Source organism: Botryllus schlosseri, chromosome 12 (genome assembly GCF_051294905.1).
Source record: "Botryllus schlosseri isolate E-star chromosome 12, Bs_hap1, whole genome shotgun sequence".
Classification (NCBI taxonomy): domain Eukaryota; kingdom Metazoa; phylum Chordata; class Ascidiacea; order Stolidobranchia; family Styelidae; genus Botryllus; species Botryllus schlosseri.
The window spans coordinates 1,392,203-1,410,757 of NC_137247.1; the positions used below are offsets into that span (position 1 = coordinate 1,392,203).

The window sequence follows — 18,555 nt, forward strand, 5'->3', positions numbered from 1 at the left end:
GTAGCTGCAGATTGTGAGATGATGTCAGCGTTCAAACTAGTAGTTTCAAATCATTTTTTGAAATTCCGTGCCCTCAATCGATTGAATAATTTAGGTCGAGTTGGGCGACATGTTTAAGTGCATATGTTGTGCAACTCAATTAGCAAATCAAGTATTTCTTACCCCCCCCCCCCCCCCTTTACCTTGAATCCCTATTCAATATACCGACTGGTTCTAATGCGCCTTTCTGACGTACTGAGATATGTTGTCCTCACGTGCAATAGTGAAAAAATTGATTGCTGGTTATTTATCACTTGGCCTATATATTCAATGGCGAGATATTAAAATTGCAGATTCCCAAATCAGTTAGTGCTATTCAATGAGCAATGACTTGTAGAAAATCTCCTCTGACGAGATCGAGGAGATATAATATAGCATACGATCTAATTAAGCGAATAAACGAATATTACTTAGGATCAAGGATCAATCAAGGAAATATTGATGGTAGCCATCGTTTAGTCCGTCCTATTGCTGACAATGATCTTGTGGTTGTAACATTTGGAAAACCAGTCACTTCAATGAGCAGAGGTTTCAGCATTCTCAAAGAATAGGTCTATCATCCCTAGTCTTTGAGTGATAGGCTACTTGCTTTATCTTACTGTTATTCACCAGGACATGATGTAACTAAATGTTGATTCATTGATTCTATAGGTGGAAATAGTGCAGCAATTGGTGGTGAAGTAATTGGCGGCGCAGTTGGTGGAATGTTGTTTCTGTTATTGGCAATTTCATTGATTCTAGTCTTAATCTATCGACGCAGGTAATTCCATGTTTTTCACAAAACGAACATTCTAATATAATGGTCTTTAGACTATACCCGCTTTCATTTGTAAATCACAGGAGGCTATTCTGTGTTCGTGTCACACGCGAATCGTGCTGATTCACTGCTATGACGTAAAGTGGCTTTATCATGTTCTGATCACTCATACTCAAACTTATGAAGATGACGTCCAAGCAGGGTTGTAATGACTCGAGTCATGACTCGACTCGAGTCCGACTCGAGTCATGATTTTCGGATGACTCGACTTGACTCGCTTCATATTTTCAAAATACGGAATTGACTCGACTCGACTCGAGTCATTGCGCATGACTCGAACCAAGTCATTGACTCGAGACTCAGACGGCCAAGACCGACATTTCATTGTTATTTCGAAGAATTTTGAAGCAATCACCCTTCTGGGATTTGGTCTGATTGGTACTGGTCACTTGAAAATGCGACCAGAAACTGCTAAAAGTGAAGAAAATTAGTATATTATAAATAAATAGTATATTCATATTGAAATGAACCCGAATATTTTCGGCTGACACTCGTCAGGGGTAATCTTCAGCAACTAGTAGAGAATTGGAAAGAACATCGTATATCAACAATCGTATCACAAAATATGACGTCACCAGCATGAAATTTCGAATGAGAGAGCGTTCAATGTACTATTTTTAGGTGGTACACGAACTCCTTTTGTTGAACTCTGTTACCAGATTACAATGAAATAGGTTATCTGCATTAGAAAATCGAGAGTGATTGATATTGAATGCTTAATTCAAGGCGGAAAAATGGAACAGCTACCCCGACCAAGCAGGAATCGTCACTGTATAGCACTATCGGTATGTGTATTAATTGCGAAATCGGGGTAAATTGATTACAACTCGTCGTTCTTAGACGACATATATGAAAATCAAAATGTTGTAATACCCCTCGGCACACGCTCGAACACGGATATCACGATTGGGGAATTCGAGAAGAAGTACAGTTCCATGCAGCGCAATCGTGGAGACTTGTTCAGAAAGCAATTTGAGGTATTGAATATGGTTAGGGCACGGCCGAAAATTGGACGAATCTATAAGTTATCATCGGTGATTGATAAATTGATAGCTATAGTTTGATATGGATTGAACGCTAGTAATGTTAATATTTTTACATATTATTCAATCACCAAGTATACTTTGAGGTTCTGTATTCAATTCATATGTGTCTCTTTGCGTTGGTCTACTTCTGCAGAAGGTACAACGATTAGCAACTGAACATAAGATATGTAACAAATCCTATAAGCTTCCTTCTGCGTTTAGGAATTGACGATTCAATCCAGAAGTCTCAATCTATCAACCAAAATCGCTGCGAACCCCGCTCTGAAATTCAAGAACAGATTTGAAAATATTCTGCCGTGTAAGTGATAAATTCTTTTTTCGACTCTATCTTCGGTGCGTTGACGTTGTCACTTTAGACTAAGTGTATTGTTTTGCTAAGCTTCAGTTCCATAATCGCGTTTCAGATGATAAATCAAGAGTTGCTATCGATCACAATGAAGACGGATATATCAACGCTTGCTTTATCGATGTAAGAGATCATCTCATGAGATCACCTATGAAGTTTCTGTGATTTCAGAAATTCTATTTTAATCTAAAAGAAAAGAGCTGAAAATTTTCTAGTTATCCAACACTGTTCCAGGGTTATCAGCAGTCAGGGAGGTTCATTTCGACGCAAGATCCTCTGCAGAAAACAGTAAACGACTTCTGGTTGATGGTGGTCGAGCAAGAAAGTGTCGTAATAGTGATGCTCGGGAAATGTGTTGAAGGAGGGAAGGTACAACTGTCGCAAATTATCCTAATTGATTTTGGTTGGAATCACTAAATAACAATCATTTTAGCCTAAATGCACAAAGTACTGGCCGGAAATTGGAGAATCCACTGCTTTCGGAAAAGTCACCGTTTCGAACGTGAAGGAAGTTAAATATTGTGGATTCCTTTACCGGAACCTCACGTTGAAATTCAATTTCGGGGTAAGTTGTTTGATTATTTAGACCAGTGGTTCTTAACCTTTTTTCTCCAGCGCCCCCTTCCAAAAATTGCGTCAGTCAGTCCAATTTTAAGGACTTTAGTAAAAACAATGGAGTCGAAGTCCGTTTTCGGGCTGGAACTTCACTATTAGACAACTCGACTAATTACCGGTATAATTGTATGAGCTATTTTCTGGATTAAATCCAGGTTGTTATAACAACCATCGGGGAAGGCCTACGTGTTCATAGCATTTGGTTCGAGATCGATGTAAACATCCCGAATTCTCCTCAGCGATTGGCAATACGGGGAAGTTAATTGTAATACGTCTTGTTTTGTTTTATTGCTTTGTGTGACTACTAAATGAACTAAGAGTGTGGTAGAGATTTACTCATATTAAATTTAGCCCTGCACCAAGCTCTTAACTTTAACATGAATGGGGGTAACAACACTAAGCAGTATCATCTTTTATGATACGATGAAGAAATATTCTGACGAATTACTTTTGTAGCTCTCAAATACAAGTATATTTAGTTGATTATTGTGGCCTAAAAGCTTCAAAATATCTTTATTGTACAAAGGGCACCACACTCAAAACTTGTACCATAGCCTGCAGTGCCCTTGCGATTTCGACACGCAGTGCTCTGCCGGATAAAATATCAAGTTTAAATAGTTTTTTGAAAAATAACGCAATCTATCAATATAAGTATCAGTTAATAATTTTTTTCATAATTTCAAAACACCACAAAACTGCGATACAATGAAAATATAGCAAGGTGTTGGATAGCTAGCGTGACGGGAGTGTTATAACAGGGAATTAATTGGCAATCTAAAAGTATACGCTAAATCAATTTTACATTAATTAAAATAAACCAATGCATTCATGGAAACGTGGTCGGTGGATATTTCACGACGAGCGCAACGAAAAACGTTGTGATTTGACAGATTTCGTTGAATTTTATTTGCAATGAGAACTCAGGGATATATAGAACTATTGTTATATTAGGGTTACCATATTTTTGTGAATCAAATTCCGGACATTCTTTAGCGCCCACTAGCGGATTTAAAAACGAGGTGTAACACATTGACAGTCAATATGACTAGCAAAGAATTGCCCATCGTCTGTATACACCAGGGGCGGCCAACCTTTTCTCCCAAAGAGCCACATAAGATTTATGAACCATCGCACGGGCCACTTGATGTTAATAACCATTTGTTAGGCAACAGCGAAAACAATACTTATATTACTACGCGCCAAAATCGATTACAATTGTGTCATGAAAAGTCAGTCCGCAGAGCACTCAGGTCCCAACCGCTGCGAAAATTTCTAAAAGTTTATGAACATGTTCGGTCAATAATAATGTAACTTGCATATATTGCGGGTCGAATCTATATACCGCTAGGCTCATTTGGCAAGGACCTGATTAATCGGTTTTTGGGCATATTTAACATCGAATATTTCGGCCATCGGCAAATATACGTCTAACACAGGGGCGGGCAACTTTTCCAGTCGGCGGGCCGGATATCGGAAAGTTAAGTACTTGGCGGGCCGGAATGCTGCATCGATACATTCTCCGCCCATTTATCCACGTAACAAGGAAGAAATGGTATTTAATGAATGTATTTTAACGGCAGCAATGCAACGTCAAAGCCATTCCTCGCCAATAATGACGAATACAATGTGGATTTGAAAACAGCATTGTCATACAGCAGGGGTGGCCAATCTTTTTGCCAGTCACGGCCGCATTTCGACTACTCATGTAGCCTACGGTCGCATTCCAGGGAATAGTGGTAATGAACTAGCAGGACGCCAAATACTCATGTTAAAGTGTCCATGTCCATTTCCGGTTAACTCCGTACTAATCTATTAAATAATGTAGGCTGTTCATAGTCGCGCAAAGCGCGAAAATTTTTTCGGATTCATTCATGAATTTCGTCATTAAAATTAGTAGTTCTACATATTTTTTCTCATCCCATGTGATCTGATTCACCGGTAGAGTTGATCGAGGGTCGGTCAGGGCATGCCAATTATTATTAGTCACTTTGTTGCATGCTGTTCTTTGCATGTCTTGACCTCCCGTCAAGATTGTCGGTATGGGAAGAGTGAGGAGCACACGATGCCGAGTTGGTATTTCTATATGAGGCGCATCTGTTCGAAACTGTACTGTGGGGCTCTGATTGCAAAGTGCGCAACTATATTAAAGTCGAAAAAGAAGTCGCATTGAATCGCGCGCTGCCCGAAGAACTTTCAAGAATAATCCTTCATTAGGATTTCAAGGCGTTCAATAAGCCCGGTACCCCAAATTTACCAATATATGAATGCATTAGGGTTAAATAGGTGACGAGATAGCGTGGTTGTTAAACTGTGTGGCCTGTCTATCTCGATATTGAATGCATGCGGGCCGCGGTCTCGGAATTTGAAATTGGCCCACGACCCGTTTTCAGTTCGCGACACCTGGCATAATCGATGTTTTACAAAAGCCTAGAAGTGTGCGCCGTGCTACAAGTCGACGGTTACGGAATCAAAAATAAGAAATATCGGCCTGGTGTAAATGACCATTGTCGTCGACAAACACCATTATTACCACAAATGACACAAGGGTTCAGTACATCGTAAATGCCGATAATGCAAGTCTTCTCGCTTCGACGAGCTAACGCGTAAGCTCCACCCTCATTCGCTGCGCATACATGTGTAATGTGTATAATAACATACAGCCACTAAAATTTGATGTATGTGAGCAAGTAGTGGGGAATCTCGGAAGACTGGGGCCGGAGGTCCACATTATCTATAAGACGAAAAACTGTCCGCGGGCTGGACAAAATCCCTTCGCGGGCCGGATCCGGCCCGCGGGCCGTATTTTGCCCGCCCCTGGTCTAACATGTTGCGCAAAGGTTTTATCGCCACCGATCCTTCTGCCATTGCAGACTAGAACATGTTGGACGACACGTTGTCTCATAATTTAGAATATAGTCAGACTCAATTATGTAAATTAGGCGTATTTTTAAATTTTAATCTACAGGGGTACCAATACTAAAACAAAGAAATCGAGTGAAAATAAATACCAAGTCAAATACATCGGCCACGAATATTATACTGTGGCAAAGCTCAAAACTTGATAAGCTGATTAGTGATTACCAAAAAAACCCAGCCTGCCCAACCTTCCTCACGGCCTAGGAAGCTGATTACGTCCAACATCATCGCGATCCCCAGATAAAGACGACCCCAAGATTTGGAACCACTGTCTGTGACTGCAGCATCCAATCGGCCTTAACCCACTCTAGGAATATACCGTTAGCTTATAATTGCCATTACAATCAGACTTATTTCATGAAATGATGGTTATTTATATTTATTTTGATTGCATTTTTGGTCAGGGTGGTGCCTGGTGCCCAAACTAATATCATTATTCGTTGCACTTTGACAATGTTAGTCAACACTTACAGATTTAAACCATTTTAACATTCAAAACATCCCCTTGCCGATTGTTTTAACGCGGTTCATTGGACCTAAGAATTTAGAAAACTAGTATTTAATCACATCTGAGAGAGATATCCTTGCCTTCAACAGTAAAATTTATCACCTAATGCCGACACGAACAGCCTAAGATGACAATTATTTCTGGATGACAATATTTAAGTACGCAAGTAGAGGAGATGTGGTACCGATGAGACACTGGGACCAAAAATACTTGAACATTTCTCTATGACAATCCCATGATAACACTCCGTGAATTCGTTTTCAACTGCATGCTGCTGTAATCTTTCCACACATGCAAATAACTTTGACCTGTGCCAGTTATGGGGTGGGTCTGTGATAGGTGTTTTCTGTTTTAGGGGGGTATAAAATAAATATCGATCGACGTATAATTTTTTCTTTGTAACCTTCAACACGAACAAACCAGCAATCATTATTAAGCTGAAGTGTAGGGATATATATCAGGCTAAATTCCAAATTTTTTTATTTATTTAATATCATCCTTGAGTGGACGTTTTTCAAATTAATTACAAAATTACTAGAGTGGGGACCAATGATAACATAGCCAAATGAAAGCAAAATAGCTGGAATAACTAAACACGCAATTACAGAAACACCCCTACATACAAAGAGACTGTATGCCATAATGACCTGTGATATTTTATCGCTAAAACAAGAGGTTTGGAAGTCAAATGTCGATTTTCGGGCAATATGTATGCACCCTCCAATGTGTAAATTCGAGCCTAAACCTAAACGTCATTTTATAGCAACATATGAGCTAATATAAATTCTAATTTTCTAAGGTGGCGATCGAATTATCTTCGTTGACTTGCTGTAGGTTAGATTACACTGGTCAACACTAAACAAACAATTGTTTTTGACTAAATTTTGGGCGCTGAATTCAAAAATGACTTCCGTTTTTCTCTATCACGTCATTTTTTGAATTAGGTACCCACCACATTGTCTCATGACCCACATAATAGTACCATTTTTTATATTTTTGGCTTATTGTATAAAACGTTTCAAAAACCACAAGCAGGCGAAAGTGAATCAATAGACTTCAAATAAACATTTGCACTGCTCTATTTGATTGATTTAAACTGATATTGCTTCTATATCACAAATAAAGTGCGTGTTTCAGGGTCCAAATTAACGCTAATAACCTATTATTCTGTAGGTTGTCTAGTTTGATACTTGAGCAACAGTCACCTAACATATGTAAGCTCCAATCTACTCTGGTATCAGACCCCCATCATCTTCAGATGTTGGGGGACATTTTCTCCTTGTCCATCTCCGACTATGTCAAGGTTTTTAGGCAAATTTTTAGTATATTTTAGCTTTTTTGAATGTCTGCTGTTCGACATAAAGATATGGCAGTGACACCTGTGTATCAGGGTTGCATATGCATCCTTATTGCCTAACCACAAGAAAACACAATATTTCAAAGCTGGCACATACGATTCAATGGTGCTCGTGATATTGCAACAATTCATTCTTTCTGTATTACTCTTAATGTTTCAGTATTATTCACGAAGACTAAGTGAGTGTTCAATTGTTACTGCACCTGAGACTTTGTTATTTTGGAGAATGGCACACTTTAGGATCCCTTTTGAGCTACCTATAGACATTTGCCATTCACTTGACTCGAAAATCGGGATTCCCAACTCCCCCGGTAATCCATGGTAACGGTATCATGCCAATGTCAGTTTCACGGAAATACACAGAGCTACCGAAAGAGGCTGTTTCTTCTGATCGAAAGTGAGATACCTCCTCTACCTTGCCAAGTAATCTTTTCTCACTTCATAAGGGTGTTAAAAGCTCCGAAGATGTCAATTCCAAGTCCCAACGCTTATGTCAGATCAATAAATCGTGTTGATGGACTACTTTACTTTCTGAATCAACCTCGATTTCAAAATTTTCATCATTTGGGCTGCTATCCCTAAGATCGTCATCTTGATCTAAATTATCGAGCGTATAGGAGTTTCAGGTGACACTGAATAAGCTGAAAGTGTCATTGAACCTATAGCTGATAGTAAATGTCATGTTATTTTTGAATCAAATATCTGTGTGAAATATCCTCGGACAATTGCATCCTCTAATCAAAAATGGGTGAAAACATCGGGCTAGATCGACACAAGTACCTTTTCCCTACATAACTCAATCGGGCCCTTGACTATATAACTTATTCTATGTTAAGAGTGTGCATTTTTAGATGATATGGAATAGTAATATGGCTAAATTCGTGAAAAGTTGCATATTTTGGGCATATGTCATAGAGCAAAAAGTTGACGTGATGGAAGACAACCAGTGGCATTTTTGGAATCAGCACCGCTAAATTAGCTTAAATCAAGTGCCAAATCAAAGTCAACAAATGTTTCGTTCAAAATTGTTGGCCAGTGTTATAGAACACAGCAAGAAAAGTTGGAACATCAGTGAGCTTTTGAGCGTATGTCTCAAAGGTCCCCAGATCGTGTGCCTTTGGACCCATCCGGTGACGAGTGATGATACGTTCGAGCAACAAATTTTGAACGTTCGTAAATATGTTTTGAGGGGGCGGATATTCTCGAGTATATCCGCGGTAGGTAGAGCTTGGATCAAAGTGTTGAGTCAGCAAAAGATTTGCTGTTATCGGCTCAACATTTAGTGAAAAGAGATCATTTTGTAATTTTTGATCCATCGGTATCACATCTCCCCCATTTTCAGACAGGACAAAGCGAGAGAATCGTGACGCAATATCACTTCTTGAAATGGCCCGATCACGGTGTCCCGATCACCACATCCTACTTCATGCGGATGTATCAGCAAGTTATCGAAACGCAGGAAAAGGACGGACCTAAGTCACCTATTACTGTACATTGCAGGTATTGATTTAGAATTTGAGTTACGTTAACCTGCGATAACTTAATAACAATAATAAGTCATCCCAACAAATTATCCTTATACGGTATTACGAAACAGATAGTATACAGGACCCGGAATGACTTTATCAGAGTATTGTGAACTCGTGAATAGTTTCAGCAACCAATCGCAATGCTAGTGGTTTTCTCCATTCCCAAATAAATCTTACTGTATACCTTCAGTCCGTATTGTCAGGATCATTTAAACATGAACTGATTTATTTATTGTTGTATCCATGCAGTAAAGCATTCCTTGGGAATATGGTATATTTATATTCGTAGAGTACGGACTCTAAAGTATAAGACTTTAAAGGTTAAAAGTGAAATAATTATGCTGCAATAGATTTACTAATTTTGATTACAGACTGGGCAGTTCATATTGGCCGTTATGCATGAAATATTTTGAGTTAGCACCCCACCAGACTTCAAGCTCTGGTTACGTTACTTCTTTGCCTTATACTTTCTCACCTTTCCATAAGTTTAGGTAGTTACTATTACTTCCATCGTAACAGAGATCACCATGCGAAAAATACACTTTGATTTAAATTATCTTGCAGTTCAGGTGCGGGCAAAACCGGGACTTTCATCGCGTACGATAATTTACTTCGCGAGTGCCTGGCGCGTGGGAAAGCAGATATTTTCAAATGCGTGGCTAAGCTTAGAAGTCAAAGAGTCGACATGGTCCAAAACTGCGTGAGTATTGAAATAGAAAAGGGATGATATTTATGCGTATTGTTCGTCGAGTTTCTTCAACTTGCGTAACATAAAATTACTGTGAAGCAATGAATTTTGGCAAACCATACTTTGATATCAGGTTGCTATGTCAGCGGATACAAATGATATCATTATCCAACAATGTTGCAAATCCTATCATCACCCTTATTTATTCACAGGATGAGTACATTTTCGTGCATAAACTGCTTCTAGAATCGCATGTGTTCGGAGGTACTGATCGGTCGAGACAGGATATTGTGACGACGCGTTTTGACGATCGTTCCAGGTGTGTATATAATTATTTTAATATGTATTTATATTTAAAATGTGTAGTACAAGCATTTACAGTAGTTTAATTCAACGAACAGGAATATATGAGCCAAATGTAAGAATCAGAGAATTTTACCATAGTTACAAGAATCTTGGAAATGCTAGTAAAACAAAAAAATCTTGCATTCAGTCGGACTTTTCACTACATACTACATCCCAATTGATTATACCAGCCGTGATAAAAGTATCCCAATAGTAACAAATGCAAATTCCCATGAAAAAAAGCTAAGATATATGGAAGTAGAAGAGAGATCTCTGCTACTACTTCCCTTGATTTCCAAGCTTTTGGTAGACGATTTAGATCACATTTTTATTGATTTACAGATGCTATATGAAGAACAGAATCAAAATTTTTATCGTTAAAAATGTTAACACTGCTAACCTATGTTTTTGAATAATTAACATATTTTGACAGAACGTTTACATGAACCACTTTAGTATTAAGTAAGCAGTACTTAAACTTTACCTTAACTATTGCTATGGTTGATTTTGGTATTCATAGCGTTTTTTTAAAACTACAATGGACATTCACTACAGGACGACAGTCCTTATTATAATTGTGTATCTGCCGCCTTGCCGCAGGGCCTACTTTTGGGATCTTTTTGGGACACCACTTATGTGTATCAGATGGCGAGGAGCAGCCTAAGTAAACTTCCTAAATTTGAGATTTGTTATGGTCTTTGAATGTAAAGACTCGACGTACTTTTTCCATTTCGGTTCAACCCTGTTTTCCAAAACCGGACTGTGCTATACTAATCAATTAATCATGCATGCCCAACACCTCGTACAAATATTTTGAAGCACACATTTCCTGTATGTCAACCGCAGTCTGAAACAGACTGTAGTATAGGCTTACGTTGTTATGCAGTCAGATTTCATATTATATTATATATCCGGTATGTTCCAAGAATATCTTGTCCTTTCGTCAGGGCACACACGATCCCTCAGCAATTCTCGAATTTGTCAAGAGTCAAGCCGATGGATATGACGCGAAACGAACAAACCGAAAAGATCTCGGCCTGTGAGTTATGGCTTAACACGTGTATCAGATTGAATGCTTTTCCAGAAGGCGTGTTTATGACTGCGATTTACTGGCACATACTCATCATACTCTATTCGCGAGATATCGAAATAGGCAATAATTAAGAGTCATAAATTGATACCATGTTGACGCTGATGACTAAAACATATCTTAAACCCATATTGCTTTTAGACGAGCGCATGAAAGTCAAATGTTTTGAAGACGGATTGGAGATTATGCATCCTCTCGGCGCATCGTTTCTCGAAGTGAAAAACAACTATTTCTTCTCGCCAGTTCGGCAAACTCACTTTTGCTTTGTTTCAGATTTACGATGATTCGATGCGTGTGATTGCGACGTGTGCGCCCCAGCAAGAGACCGCAGATATATTTCACAAGCTCCTGTTCCATTTCAATGTGACGACGATTGTGGCGTTCACGGAATTGAAGGTGATCGAAAATTGTATAGGTCTTCGTCTGTTTGTATTATTATCATTACCAAGATGCCTAATATATCAAGTCCAATATACTAAGTTTTTGTTACTTCAGTTGGTAAAACCTTAATGTGTAGCTGTGATATTTTTCAATATAATTTCTTGTAAACTATCCGCTCACGATTAAGCTTGAATCCGCATTATCAATTGTTTTGATACTGAGTAACAGTACTCGATGAGTATCTATTACACATCTAAGCAGCAGAGATGAGCATGGATTAGGATTAGGTTTTGAAAAAACAGGATCTGTGAAATTTTGTCGGATTTGGATTGGATTTGGATTAGACATTTTTTTCTAAACGGATTAGGATTTGGATTGGATTTACCTATTTTCTGGGAGATTGAAATGTCGTGTTGCGAATGGCGACAAACTTTATTCAGATCAGTTATTAATGTACTTATGGTTACTTTACTAAGTTATCTTGAATCAAGTGCATTGTTGGTTGTGAAAGAAAATTTTCGAATCCACAAATTAGTATTTTTTCTGAATTTCCAGTTGGAATCGGATTAGGATTGGACATGGACTTAAATATGAAAAAGGTATGGATAAGGATTTGGATTTGGATTTGAAGGTTCGGATTTGGATTGGATTAGGACATAGAAATTTCAAATCCGCTCATCTCTGCTATGCAGTGTTGTTGGTAACATTGTAAAATAGTCTGCTAATAATAACAATTTCATAATTTCGATTCTTCATTTTCAATTATACATCTCTTTCTCCCCCTTGCCAATTCTTCATGTAAAGCAGTGGTTCCCAACCTTTTTCGGTGGCAGGGCCAAATTTAGAATTTCAGAGTACGGCCGGGGCCGCACGAATACCAAGGCATTGAAAGGAACCTAAAATAGTCACAAAATGTGAAAATTGGCATTGTTCCGATCATTTGCTTGACGCCATTGGCCATTGTGTTGCCACGCTCCCGTTGTTCAGAACTATTAACCGTTGCTGGCTATTTCGGAGTAGTTTTATTGCACTGGCGAGATTTCAATTCGTATTTTTGGAATCAGTGCGACACTTGCTTTCGATAAACACCGACATATCAAATTATTCGGACACTTGGGTCGCGAGCTATAGGACTACCAATTATGCTGCTTTTTGCCGGCTAAGCAGTACGCATCTCGGCGTATTCAATCGTGAGTCACTTGCGGCACATCTATACGTAAATTAGTTATCAATACCCAGGGCCGTAACAGCACTTCGTCAGCCCCCCCCCCCCGCAAAAAAAAAACGTTTCTCTCAGAACTTCGAAGCCTCCAGACCCCCTCAGGCTAGATGGCTGTTTACCGCTATTTATCATCTAAATCGCGTGCCCGTTTTAGGCAGCTTCTTTCGACTAATCACCCGAAGCGCGGAAAATTTCTATAATTCATGATTGAATCGGTCAATATAATCGGGAATTGCATATATATTGGTATCAATTTTTATCCTCTCTCTGCTCACGTAATCAGATTGAACGGTTGAGCCGGGTGATTTGTGTTTGAAAAGGTAGGACCACTCAATAATAATTAAACATCTTCTGGCGTATACCCGTTGGCAGGAACGAAACAGCACTTCGTCAGGCCCCCCAAAACACTTAGGTCTTGAGCTCCCATTGGGTGATAAACCAACCCCCGTGCCGTTGTTTGCTTCTGCCACGAAATCAGGATCCCCGTTTAGTCAGCCAGCCTGGAGCGCGAAAATTTTCGATAATTCAAAATAAAATAGGTCAATAAGATCGGGAATTGCATATATATTGCTGTCAATTACCTGTCCTCTCTGCTCACGTAATCAGATTTACCGGTAGAGCTGAGTGAGGTGTCTTGGAAACTGTAGGGCCCGTAAATAATAATTAAACAATTTTGGACGGGCTGACCCGTTGGTACGACTTCGTTACATGATGTTATTTATTATTTCGTGACCTCCAGTCTGCTATATCAAGAAATATAGCATCGTGCAAACATACTAAATTAAAAGATGCACTCGATTTCAAATTGGTAGTTCTTCACTGGCATATAATTCTTCCCTGCCGGATGGTAGCCTATTTGACTCGTGACGTTCCGATTGCCAAGACAGGAACATTCGGCGCCGGTCATTTAGGCGCATATGGTCAATTATACCTATATGTATTTTGAATATGAATAACCAAGTTTTCGGTCAGCGTAAGGGCAGTCCTTTTCGGCCAAGGTTTTCTCGCTGCCGATCGTTCTGTCACACTTCTTGAAGTCGCATGTTATATGGCCTAAAACTTTATAAGTCTTCGTGCGTTGTGGCGCGGTAATGGCCAACGCCGATATGCCCACTTCTATAAATCTTGCGTATTTTATCTTGGTCGAAGAGTACCCAATAATTAAGGTACTTGGAAACTTGAAATAGCGCGCAGCGCGAAAAATCTTTGAAAAAGTTGCATACAATTTCATAAAATACTCTTTAATTTATGCTAATTCACCAAATAATTTTGGGCCCCCTTCAAGCTCGCTCCCCCAATTGGGGGGTTGGGTGAGGCAGTTACGGTCCTGTCAATACCTAAATCTATACCTATATCTATAGGTACTGCCCCTTCAACTGGAAAGTTAGGCCACATTGCATTGAAACAGCAGTGACGTAATCTTAGCAGTCTACCCACAACTTTCCTACAATCCTAATTGAAAACTCCAGACTCCAACTCCAAGCCAAGCAAGAGTATTTTATAAATATTTTTCATAAATCGATTTCTCAATATTTTGGTGGGGGCCGCAAGAAGGCTAGCTGGGGGCCGCATGCGGCCCTCAGGGCCACGGTTGGGAATCACTGATGTAAAGTATCTCTGCAATTATAATGTATAACGAACCTCCTTGTTATTGCATAGGATTGACAATTTGACTTTATATCGACCGATTCCTTGTGGGGGAGGTTGATCCTAAGTTTGAGTGAGCATCTACCACGTTTACTGTGAATACAGCCTAACATAATAGTAAATCGTCTAGAAGTTATAAATAGGCTAGTTCCTATCCGTAGCATCTTATATTGTCATAAAATAGTTGAACGTTTTGTCTACTATATTCTACAGCACAAATCCTTTGCGTACTGGAATGAAACTGGCAGTGACTCAATTCAAGTAACAGGCGAAGAATCGACACCTAATTTTCAAACCCGAGTCTTGATGGTTTCGGATAAAGCAACGGTTAGCATTTTCTTAGTGATATTGTGTAAAAGTCATCGAACTTCAAAAATATATTCCAGAATTCCCAGAAAACTATAAAGCACATTGAAATCAAGTTAAACTCAAATGAAGGGAAACAAAAGCAGATCATGAAAATTAACGAGGGCATCGCAGCATTACAAAATGCTCATCGCGAGTCGGGCGGTAGCACGGTGGTGCATTGCAAGTGAGTTTATATTGCTGTGGTTCGTATGCTCTCTCCTCTAATACAAACACGTAGAGACGGTTTTGCATTATAGGCCTACCGCGTGTGCGATATGCTTTATTATTGGGATAAAATGAAAGATAGTTAATTTGATATTGTTTTACTTTAGAGTTAACGGGCATACAGGTCAGGGCTACGCAAATATTTTTAGCAAAGGTCCAGATACAATACTTAAGATTGGCTTACGTCCGTTGTAACTAAATAATTTACACTCATACAAATATAATACTTAACCAGAAACAAATTTGGGTAAAGCATGATCAGCAAAAGCAATCAGCGAAATCTATTGACTCTTCCGCTGGTCTCAGCTGCACGCGAGAATTGGCAATTTTTATTTTCTTGCTTGTTCGTTAAATCGTGGTTGGTCTGATACTACTCGACGGTAGTGGTGAAGGTGTTGATTGGTCATACAGATGCGATATCTATTCGTTATCACGTTCTTGCTGGAAAGCGTTGACTAGCAGCTGTAAGTTGACCCAAACACAATCAGAATTTGTACTGCTTACCAAATAAATACTAAGACATGTAAGGCCCATCCTCCTCGTCATCATATCACTGTAAGTGGTGTCTTGTAAAAGCCTAGAAGTTAGCCTCGTGACAAGCCGGCAAAAATAAACTTGGCCTGGTGTAACGGACCATCGTAATCGAAACACATCATGAATTCCACAAACAAAAAACAACAACAACGTGAGATATCCGGATTAAACAGTTAAGAGGCCCGCCAGTTGAGTACCCCTCTAGATAAGGTTCCATTTAAAACAAATGGTTCTTTAAAACACTTTGTTTAAAACATGTTTTGAACAAATTCCTTTTTAAAAAAATAATTGTCTTTTTTAAGTTGTATAATCATGCCATATTTGTGTAAACACTTTTCCAAAACATGTTGTATGAGCCTACAGACGACAGTTACTACTACTAAACGATATAGTCGACGTATACAACATGGTATGGTTGGAACTCTCGAAGTAGTCGGTTCAACTGCTATAGTACGTAAATATCGATCATTGGTATGGAATGAATGTTCTGATGATGATGAACGCCAACCATAAAAATGCTGCCAGACGATGTAGTTTTGGTTAAAGATATGTTTGGTCCGTATATGACAGGGATTGAAAGCCTATGTCGTCAAAGGAGCTATATTTACCCTACATTTTCAATTGCGAATATCAATACACAATTGAATATGCGTGACGTCTTGGTTTCGAAAAAAAGCAATAACAAACAACAAAAATCATGTTTTAAACGAGGACCTTGTATCGAACATGTTTGTTTCAAATTGATTTTTCGCTTAGAACTGGGGTTACCATACGTCCTCTTTCAAGAGGATTTGCCCTGTTATTTGACTTTTTTGAAAGTGTCCTCGCAGGATGCCTAAATGTCCTCCTTTTTTGAGAATTTGTCCTCTTTTTTGAAAAATGTAGCTTAAATGTACGTGGAAATTGGACTGAGAAATAGGAAATCAGCGCCCGAATTACGGTTGGCGGCATTCTCGGGACTTGAGCCAGAATATTGCCTTTTTTTAGTCAACCAACCACAAACTCGGAAAAATTTCCTATTTTTTCCGAATTTTACTCCAGTTTAGTAAGTCTGAAAATTTGGATAAAGTTTCCTCTTTTCAGATTTCGAAAATATGGTAACTCTATTTCAAAGACAACCCTATCTGTAGATGATGACAGCCGAAACTGATTCAGAATTGTGTGAGCTACCAGAAATAGTATATACACATGGCTCGCGTCTCTATTTAGGCATTCAGGAAGAAGTCAAACGATTTGTGAACTCATTTGTGTCACACTATTCCAAGCAATTTGGCGAGTCGATATACATTGATTCCATTAACCTGCCGATACCTCGCTACAAGAGCAAACGTTCACATATGATAAACCAAATTTATACTTCGCAACCACTTGCTTCATGTTCTCGCCAGGATTACAAGTTGCATCTTTCAAGAGCGTTTATTCGGAAATGCAAAGTAGGAATCGAAACCATATATTTATTAACAGAGATGGAAAAGGAATGAGCGGGGTATTTTGCGCTGTGATGAATCTCCTTGAACGACTGAAAGTTGAGGATCGCGTTGACGTGTTTCGAACTGTCAAAGATCTTCGAGATTGCAAGGAAGATATTGTATCAACCGAGGTGCGTCGGTGATATCTATGATGCAACTTATGTACGAAATAAGCTGATATCCTTTATTCATATAATCTTCGTATGTAAAGTACAGACTCTTAGGGAAAAGAATGTGTATTCACAAGCAAAATGGGGTACTCGAAAACAGAACTTTACTCAGATTTATATCGTACTCGTATTTATATTGGGTTATATATCGTATGTGGCTACGTGCATACCTATACGTTCCTTTACGTGCTAGTATAATTTGGATTAAAATGTTGTGTATGATTTATACCATGGTGTGCTAAGAGTGGTTAAGATCCTATGAGAGATATCGATGTTGTATTTCCATAGCGGTAGCGCTATGCATGGGTCCGAAAATGACTTTTAATTTCGGACCAACGATAAATAAGAATAAATTATTTGGTTTTCGCTATATTTTACAATTTTATGGCCATGCATCAAACTCCGACGTTTGTGATTGTTATACAGATAACATAGATTCTTCCATTGATTTACGATTCGTCATTGACATAACCAGTAAAGCGTCAATTGTTGTTAAAAGCGACAGTCATCGCTATGTGGTTTACTTCCAGTGGTGTAAGTTCGATGTATGTATGACGACCGTCGGCATCTTTTCTGGACTGTAGTTATAGTCACACGCATTCAATATCGTGTTCGTAGGCCTGTGTGTCCAATTCCATCGATTTTGCTCAACAATAATTCCTGTTGTTTAGTACAGATATTTGAGACTGTTGGTTATTTGCAGGAACAATACGAACTTTGCTATGAGGCAGTCATGGGATATCTCCACAAGTTTGATGCGTATTCAAACTTCGCGTGATGATGCCAGAATGAGAGGATAATTTGGCTCATTTTATTTATTTTTGATATATGCAAGTAGACCAGTGTATGTGGAGACGGATTGCCGCGGAAAAAGACTGGCCATAACCTATAACGAAGTTTCCCAGAATTAGCACTGATACCGGATGACATCGTTTATGGTTGTAACCGCTTTTAGCCTTTTACAGACACTACATATTGTTGCGGTTGTGAAGTTGTGTGGAAGACACTTTACTCTGCAAGATCATATTACAACTAACCGTCATGGTTCATCCCCCTTTCTGTGAATACAGTTTCTGTTATTCTAGATCAGGGGTCACCAACCTTTTCGCAACCAAGGGCTACTTTAGGGTACTGATTGAAGCGACGGGCTACCATTTATTCCCGCTGTTTACCCGTACCGGACGGAATTTACGCTTTGATATTCATAGCACTGGGCAGGATTCGTGTAGCGGTAAGACTTCTAAGAGAGTCTTTTAAATCAAC

At 39.0% G+C, this 18,555-nt stretch overlaps 1 protein-coding gene and 1 long non-coding RNA gene across 2 annotated transcripts in view; one reads left to right on the plus strand and one right to left on the minus strand.

Annotated features, from left to right (window-relative positions):
• LOC145452915 (uncharacterized) overlaps nucleotides 1–18,555 on the minus strand; it is a 212,329-nt gene that overhangs the window by 171,476 nt on the left and 22,298 nt on the right. The window lies entirely within an intron of this gene.
• The window catches only part of LOC145452903 (receptor-type tyrosine-protein phosphatase alpha-like), an 85,383-nt gene that overhangs the window by 63,541 nt on the left and 3,287 nt on the right, over nucleotides 1–18,555 (plus strand). Inside the window, exons 2-16 of the mRNA XM_080331037.1 lie at nucleotides 1,697–1,833; nucleotides 2,104–2,200; nucleotides 2,307–2,371; nucleotides 2,483–2,617; nucleotides 2,682–2,813; nucleotides 8,987–9,144; nucleotides 9,738–9,873; nucleotides 10,074–10,180; nucleotides 11,154–11,245; nucleotides 11,438–11,511; nucleotides 11,570–11,692; nucleotides 14,760–14,873; nucleotides 14,933–15,078; nucleotides 17,118–17,253; nucleotides 17,996–18,384. Of these exons, the coding sequence (XP_080187163.1) occupies nucleotides 1,792–1,833; nucleotides 2,104–2,200; nucleotides 2,307–2,371; nucleotides 2,483–2,617; nucleotides 2,682–2,813; nucleotides 8,987–9,144; nucleotides 9,738–9,873; nucleotides 10,074–10,180; nucleotides 11,154–11,245; nucleotides 11,438–11,511; nucleotides 11,570–11,692; nucleotides 14,760–14,873; nucleotides 14,933–15,078; nucleotides 17,118–17,253; nucleotides 17,996–18,070 (1,632 nt within the window). The 5' untranslated portion in view covers nucleotides 1,697–1,791 and the 3' untranslated portion in view covers nucleotides 18,071–18,384. The remainder of the gene's footprint in view (nucleotides 1–1,696; nucleotides 1,834–2,103; nucleotides 2,201–2,306; nucleotides 2,372–2,482; nucleotides 2,618–2,681; nucleotides 2,814–8,986; nucleotides 9,145–9,737; nucleotides 9,874–10,073; nucleotides 10,181–11,153; nucleotides 11,246–11,437; nucleotides 11,512–11,569; nucleotides 11,693–14,759; nucleotides 14,874–14,932; nucleotides 15,079–17,117; nucleotides 17,254–17,995; nucleotides 18,385–18,555) is intronic.